This window comes from Austrofundulus limnaeus, unplaced genomic scaffold (assembly GCF_001266775.1).
Source record: "Austrofundulus limnaeus strain Quisiro unplaced genomic scaffold, Austrofundulus_limnaeus-1.0 Scaffold2, whole genome shotgun sequence".
Taxonomy (NCBI): Eukaryota; Metazoa; Chordata; class Actinopteri; order Cyprinodontiformes; family Rivulidae; genus Austrofundulus; species Austrofundulus limnaeus.
The window spans coordinates 9581181-9589537 of record NW_013952404.1 but is presented as its reverse complement, the minus strand read 5'-3'; the positions used below and the strand labels follow the sequence as shown (position 1 = coordinate 9589537).

Genomic DNA, 8357 nt, shown 5'->3' with positions numbered 1-8357 from the left:
AGCTAGTGATGAACAAAAGGAGCTTTTATGAACTGAATCAGTTGGGCCAAATGTTTCAAAAATAGGTTCATTTCATTTGCTGAAACTTCACTTACACAGACCTCTTGTGGCAATTTTCAACACTGCTGTCAAATTAGGCTTTATGCTTTTGGTTGTATACACCCAACAACTTTAATCACTAGTGTTAAAAAAACTACTTCACTGTGGTTAAAAAAAGCTTTTTTATTCAGCAACTTGCTATAACTGATTTGAAAATGTATTTATGCTAGTTARACCTCCTGTTTTCTAATTAAGATTGAAACATTCAGGGTTTGAAGCATGTTTTGAAGCTTTTGTTTCATACTACCATCACAAGTATGAGCTCCTTTCTTCCTTGGTGGATGTCACAAAAAATGACATCATGTGAGCCTTGAGGGTTGTTGGGAAGACAACCCTACCCACATGGAAAAAACAACATGGCTGTTCAGAGCCAGGAAAGACCTTGGATGTGCAACACTGTTATAGTTTAGTATCAAAATGTTAATACATCAAACAACACAGAAATTAGTCTGACATCCTAAAACATTTACCCACTATAATACATATTCCATACCTTTACGTCTACAGCTACACATTTTTTAAAAAATGTTGACACTACTTTATAGATTAACATAAAAGCATCAAAACCTTTATTTACAATGCAAAGTCCACCATCTCAGTCTGGATAAAGAAGACAGTCCAACTCCATCCTTCTTGCATGAACTTTTATTTAAGTCTGATTCTGAAGGTAAATTAAATATCTGACAGTGATCATTACACAGTGTGGCTCTAATTCTTCACTTCACCATCTGTGTCGCAGTTTCACGTCTCCAAAATGAGCGTACGCATGGGTCAGAGCTGGCGTGAGGCACCGCACATTTTCACGTCAAGTTTGGATTTTATAAATCACAATCTTGGCATAAAAAGTGGCGTACGCAAGTTTCTGGGCTCAAATTGTGCGTACGCCAGTTTTATAAATCCGACCCCTGGTCCTTAAATGGTTTTAGAGGTGTCTTCACTCCAACACACCTGATTAGAATAAATGGGCGATTAACAGGCTTCTGCAGAGCCTGAAGAGGTAATTCGATCACTGAATCGGGTGTGTTGGAGCAGGGAAACAAAACGACAGGACAACTGGACAGTCCTGAGCTAAAATTAGTTGTAGCTGWGGTTGATCCCCAACACATAAGATGATCTTAGATTAAGACTTTTGCATTAAAAACAGCAGGTGATGTGAATTCCTTTAAGGAAGTCTCATAAATTAGTTGCAAGCAAGAAAGGTTAAAAAAATTAATAAAATTAAAGCCTAATGGTTTTGAGCAAAAAAATCTTCAGACTTTCTGAAAATCTTTTAGTTATTTTTTGTATTTTTAAATGTTGGCTGTATTCCTCTCATCAGTCCATTACCTGACCATTTTCTGAGGAATTATGTCGGTAATTAATTCTTAACCCATAAATTATRGAAGCAGGAAAAGTTTCCTAAATGAGATGACTCAGTGTGTCAACAGTTGAAACCAGAGGTTTACACACACTGTATAAAAAGATACATATTTATTTTTTTCACTGATGTGAGATCAGAATAAACTTTTCCCATTTTAGGTCAATTAGGATTACCAAAATGATTTCCATTTGCTAAATGCCAGAATAAAGAGAGATTTTTTTAAGGCAATATCAGAGTTAATTAGAGACCCACCTGCAGATGTAATTTAAGGCACACCTGAAACACACTGCTTCCMTGTGTAACATGATGGGAAAGTCAATCAGCCAACAGCAGGAAGAGAATTGTGGACCTGCTCAAGTCTGGTTCTTGTTTGGAGGAAAGCCTGAGGACACCACTGTGATTGTGAAACACGGGGGTGGCATTATGATGTYGGGTTGTTTTGCTACAGGAGGGACTGGTGCATTTCACAAAACAGATGGCATCATGAGGAAAGAACMTTATGTTGAAATACTGAAGCAACATCTCAGGACATCAGCCAGGAAGTTYAAGCTTGGGTGTYAAGMGGTCTTCTAAATAGACATTGACCCAAAGCCCATTGCCAGACTGGTTACAAGGTGGCTCAAGGATGACAAAGTCAGTGTTTTGGAGTGACCATCKCAAAGCCCTGATCTCAATCTTATGAGCAAGGCAGCCTACAAACAAAGCCCTGCCAACTATTGTGAGAAGGTCTCCAAAATGTTTGACCCAAGTCATACAGTTTAAGGGCAATATTACCAATGTTATACCAATAAAGAGTATTTAAACATTTGACTTTGAAGAAAGTTTAAAAATATCCTTAAAAATCTCATTCTTCTGGCATTTAGCAAATAGAAAAAAATGTTGGTAATCCTAATAAAACAGGAGATTTTTTACTCTGATTTCACAGAGTGTGGAAAAGTCTCTTTAAACAGTGTATGTAAACTTCTGGTTTCAACTGTAGTATGAAAAGGATCTTWAAGAATTTTGTTACCAGCAGCAAAAACACAATGTGTTCCCATTTCTTTAAATAAAWCTATGAAAACTACCAAAAAAAAAAACAGCCCAGTGGACAAATATTAAATTGTACTTTTTCACCAARAAGAAGATTCTAAAAGATGCATCAGCTGAAATGTTTTCGTAAACCAAGTGATTCATTACTTAAGTCCCACATCGGGCTCTTGCTTATTTTTTTTCCTATTACAGACGTGACTTGAAAATGTTGTTTATCTGCTGTCTGTTTGATAAAACTATTTTTTTTCTTCACTTATTTTTCATTTGAAGCCAACACGGCACAAGAACTGAAAAGAGAACGAGTCAAAAYGCTGAAGAGCTATTGATCAAAACCACTTTAAAGCATTACAAGACACAATGACTTCTTGGAAGCAAAATGTCATTTGCACAGTCTGTGTGTCAGGTGCAGTTGTAGATTTCCAAAGGAACAAATCAGATAAAACTTAAACTTTTCAGTGCAAAACCTCTCTACTGTRTACATTTATAGATCATGGTGAAGCTTTATGTCTGATCGGTGCATGGTGTTCAGCTGCTGGGCTTGAGATGTAACTCACTGATTGCTTTTGTTTGCAGATGAATTGGCCAATCACTATTGACTTATCTACGCTGCAATCACATCTATTCACGTAACAAGGCTGCTTCTGTTGACTCACTCTGAATGACCTTGTCCACAAAACACTGGCTGAAATGATGCCTGCCTCGCAGCTTTTTGTTTTTAAAAGAGCTTTTTTTTCCCTTCTAAACACACTCAGATTAGCACACATAGATAAGGATAAGCTCATCAGCGTCCTAAAGCTACTTTTTTAGGATTAATGGTTTAAAAAACAACATTTTAAGCAAAATTTAGCTCACAGAGTTGGATCATTCAACAGTTTTATTCAYCTTTACAACAAAAACTACACAAGAAACAAACAATTTTATAACCTTTTACAACACATTACATTCAAWTGAAGGCTTGGTCAGGACAAAAACAGGAAAAAGTTTAACAATGCAGCTTAAACCAGCAGAAAACTATACAGATTATATTCACTTTAGAAATGTTTTAGTTTCTACTGAGCCCGTCCGGTGGCATTGGATGAAAAACAAATAACTTGTGGTCACTAGATCATTTTGAGCAGCAGTGTCTCTGTGAGAAATACAGATGTTAGAGTCAGATTATATACGAATATGTTTTTGTTTTTCTGTTCTAAAATACCCACACTTATTTTTCKTTTTTGGGTTGGTGTTTAATCCAAAGTGTAAACAGTACCTCCACGGTTCAATCTAAACAGTTCATTTTTCATACTAATATTCACCAGATGACAATGAACACTTTCAGTGTGTGTCGGAATAATTTTTGTTTTATTTCTGTGTTCCTGAACGTGACARAACTCAGACTCTTCACAGCAAAGGCATGGCGTGAGAGAGGAGCCTGTTCAGAGAAATGAGCTTCAAATAAAATAAAGCTTTTCAGACAAAGACAGCTTCAGTCATTTCCTGTGTTTTATAACTGCAACATAAAATGCTACGTCATGCCTAACTGCATGTCATTCATTCCTATATTAAATTCTTAAAATGAAATTAATTCACGTCCATGTGAACAATCAACAGTGTCTGCATGGGAATGATGGCAATAATTATCTTGTGACCACAAGTTATGCATTTTTTGTTTTCTTTTTTTTTATCCAGCCGTCACCTGATGGGATCTATGAAATGCTACTTGAATATTTTATGACAAATATTTGACAACAGTCTTTTTCTGTCACAAATGTGTCACGTTTCTGCTAACAGTACATTGATTAAAGCTATCACAAAAATCCAATTTTACTAAAAGGATTTCTTTTACTTTAACATTCAACCTTTTTTACATCATTAATAGGCTTTTAGCTACATTCATGATGCAAACACATGTTTTGGTGTTATTATTTATTCATATTAGCCAATCATGTCATCCAGTCTCACAGTTATTGTTTACAGCTAATAACCATTTGTCAGATTTTTTGGGTGAATTTCCAATTTGCTTATTTTAACTGTCTAACAGCTGACTTCATACACGTCCACGTCGGTCTTGCTGGTGATTTCTGGACAGGAGCGACAGGCAGGACAGACGGCCTGCTCCTGGCGGGACGGGCAGGTTGGGCATCGGGGTCTCTTGAAGCTGAGGGCCAAGGCGCTCCCTCCCAGCAGCTGCAAGCACGAACCCAGCCACCCYAAGTAGAGCGACCCGGCTGGGTTCAGGCTGAGCTGGGGGAACCTGGGGTTGCCGACCCCTCGACTTGGATCCACGCCGAGTCTTCTGAGGTTGTGGGTGTACACCCCCAGTCCGGTCAGGCTCAGAAGCCCCGCTATCACCACCAGCATCCCCCCCGAAGCCGCCACCCTCCTCAGAGGCAGATCGGTCCAGCATCTGACCCCGACGCAGGCCAGCACGATGCCGATGCCGCACAGGAACAAGGAGGCGAGCACCAGGCCCTGCACCAGCCGGACCCGCGGGTCCCTCTGGTATGGACCGAACACGGGCCAGCACTGCTTCAGCTCCGAGTGCTCCACTTGCAGGCAGCTCTCCCAGAGGCCGTCGGAGCGCAGCAGGAGCAGGGCATCCGCCGACCCCGACCTGGCACCAGCCCCCTGACCTTTCGTGCCCCCTCGGAGAAAAGACCCGGGTCCTCCAATGTTCAGCCGGGCCTGTCCCTCCCTCCACTGAGGCGTGATGACAGCAGTGAAGACGAGGACCAGGCCCAAGGGTGCAAAGACGATCCCCATCACCATTGAGGCCGGAGTGTGCATTGTTAGTTTGGAAACTCGAAGTCTGTGATTCAAATCAAAACCGCGGCAGTGCTCAGCGAGGACYGACGAGGACAGCTGTTAATCCAAACAGAGAGGCTGGTTGTTTGGTAGAACTCTGCAGGAAAGTGAAACACAGCTGTRAGAATGTAAACTCCTCAGTGAAGAAAAAAAATGTGCAGGGGAATAAAAGCTCACCCTGTGCCTGGTTGTTCTTGTAGCTGCAGGCTGTCCATCCTGAGTGTCTGAGTGAGAGAAAAAGACCGAGTTAAATGAAAAACCCACCAGTAAGAAGTGACGGTGTGAAGTGGAGAAAGCAGACTGGCTTTGCTGCTCCTGGGCTGAGGAAAGCAGTCGATGGCTGTCTCTGTTGCTACGATACAGTAACACGACCATTCTCAGCATGATACCTCTGTGTGTGCGCGCGCGCGCGTGTGTGTGTGTGTGTGTGTGCAGCTGTATTAATGAGGAGACCTTGCTCGACTCTTTCTCTGGATGTTTGTGTTTGCGCGGACCGCGGAGCCATGTTTTGCTGCGTGCACAGGAGGGAGCTGTTTTCCAAACGTCTAACGACTCAAAGCTAAACATGACCTCGGAGGCAATCTGTCGGTTTAATAATCCCGGCAAGTCCAGAGTCTGAATAAATGATGACTTCATCTCCAGCGTTTCCTGCCTGATCTAGGACGAAAAGAATGTCCTCAGAAAAAAAAACCCAACGAGGGTGACTTTAAACCTTTGTCAAGCAAACGCCATAAAGAAACAACATAGCTGCAGGGAAGAATGCACTTAGACTGATAAGATTATTTTAGCATTTCAAATTAAGAAAACCTTCAATGTCTACAAAGAAAAGAATGAGCAGAGGTGAAAATATGTAATTTACAGATTAGTCTGTTTGTGACTGCATACATATTTTGTTCTTTCAGTTCTTTCATCTAATCTAGATGACATTTTTTTGACGGTTCACAGAAACAGGCCAACAAACATGACAGAGTCAAAAGCAAAAGCAAAAAAATCATGCCAATTCATAGTGACATAATGGAAATATTATTCACAGATCAACAGGAAGATCATGAACCCATCAGTGTTCTGTAAGACTGAGGAAAACGTTGATTTTAGGGTTAATCAGATCCACACGTTAACCCTAAACATGGGCTTACTGCAACTAATTTGCTAACAAAATATACCATAATCAGTTTTAGCAATGTTGAAAAAGTAGGCAACATTAAAAGTCAATTAGCAATATAGAATTTCATTTTGTTGTCTTCTGTTTGCCAGTTTTTATGGGCATTTGGAATAAAAAACGTCACTTTGTGTTTTAGTCTCCTGGAATTAAAAATAATTTGCACTGCATCCAATCTTCTCTTCGGAACTAAACTAATCTCACCACCTCCTATTTCTATTCTCCCAAATTAAATTTTATTCAGTGCTGCATTTACTGACCCCCATAAAAAGACACTTTATTTTAACTGGTTCTTCTTGACTTGTTTAGACGAATCGTTGATGTTGAATTAGAACTTTTACTGTTTTGCATCCAGGCCAAAAAAAAAAGGTTATATTTTTATTATTTCAATGTTTTACTTCAGAACAACCACAAACCCTATGAAAAATGAAAAAATAAATAAAATTGTGTCATTAAGTTGAGTTATTTCTTTTAACCCTCCCAAACATTTTATTGATTATTTGTTTGTGGCACCTTTATCATTCCGTACATTACCCTCGTTGTCTGTCTGTCATGTTTATTGACAATTACTTCCTGTTTGGCTGCTCTGCATTCAGTCCTAATGGAAAATTAGACGACAGACGTTTGGCTCTGATACAGTCTTTTGTTGTTTGTTATTAGATTAGTGACCTTTTTGCTTTTGTACTTGTTTTGGTAAGGAGATACTTATTGCTATTCTTAATACACTCCCTATTTTTGCTTGAAAGTTTGTGCTTTGTGCATTTCTAAAACCAGATCCTTAGCATTGATTTAAAGCAGCGACTTCAGGTGCTCGTTCCCTTTACAGAACAAATGAGGAGGAGAGGAAAGATGTGGAAACATCGCCATAGAAACAGATCATGAATTAAAAATGATACGGATCACAAGATTATTATTTATGCTCTTAACAGCTTGACTGAAGCAGATATGTTTAGAGCAAACACACACACACAGATCCAGCCTATAATGTCTGTCACTTACCATTCAGGAGGGGTTTCATGCATCCCACTGCAGACTCGTCTTGCTGAATACCCAACATGTTTTTCTCTTTGGCAACAGATGGTGCAGCCACCTCCTTATTCCCGCTCCTTCTTCCTCCTGGTCTGTTTCTGGCTGCACATTTTCCCACGCCTGCCTTAGGTCTCTTTGTGGTTTTGGTCTTTGTGTCTGTCCCTGTTTTTATGTTGCCGCTACCCTGTCTGTCTGCTGTTCTGCCGCTCTCCTTCTCTCTGTGCATGCCTCTCTCTTTTGCTTGCTGAAGGATGTCTGCWTTATATCTGGGACAGAGTGTCTTCTGCTTTCCCTCGCCGATGTCAATAAGCAGCCGATAAAAGAGCTGGACGTGCCTTGCTGCAGAGCACAAAGGGAACAGAACAGACTCATTCCTATTAGGGCGACAATTAGTCTCTGTGATTTTACAAAAGTTATATTCATAGATTAAAATYCATAATTAATAACTCAGTCTGTGCACAAAAACACCTCTAAAAACACAACCACTTTCCTACCCAGCTTCTCTGGGGACTCCAGTTTTCTCCCTCAGAAATGATGTTAAGTTAATTAGTAACTCTTGATTGTCTCTGGGTGTGAGTGACAGTATTAATGGTTGTTTGTTTCTTTGTGTCTCTGTGATGGATTTGCAACTTGCCCAGGGTGTACCCCGCCTCCCACACATTGGCTGATGGATAAAAGCTTCACTGTGACTTGAAAAGGAAAAAAGGCAGGTAAAGATGATGGATGGAAGGATGGGTGGATGGATTGATACATCTGTCAGAAATAAAGATGGGCAGAGGTCTGTGAAAAATTGTCTAAAAAAGATAGAACAATAATGTTTTTTTATTGGTGTCACTTCAGTACAAAACAAAACCAAATGTTAGTTTATTTAGTTTATTTATTTCTTCATCATCAGTG

General features: G+C 39.9%; 1 protein-coding gene across 1 annotated transcript; it reads right to left on the bottom strand.

The window, feature by feature from the left end:
* Positions 1–3344: 3344 nt before the first annotated feature.
* Positions 3345–7748, bottom strand: cldn23l (claudin 23-like). Its single transcript, XM_014015352.1, has 3 exons — positions 7431–7748; positions 5450–5496; positions 3345–5369 (listed from the first exon to the last, which is right to left on the bottom strand). The coding sequence occupies exon 3, from the start codon at positions 5252–5254 to the stop codon at positions 4502–4504; it is 753 nt and encodes a 250-aa protein (XP_013870806.1). The 5' UTR covers positions 5255–5369; positions 5450–5496; positions 7431–7748; the 3' UTR covers positions 3345–4501.
* Between the last annotated feature and the right edge of the window lie 609 nt (positions 7749–8357).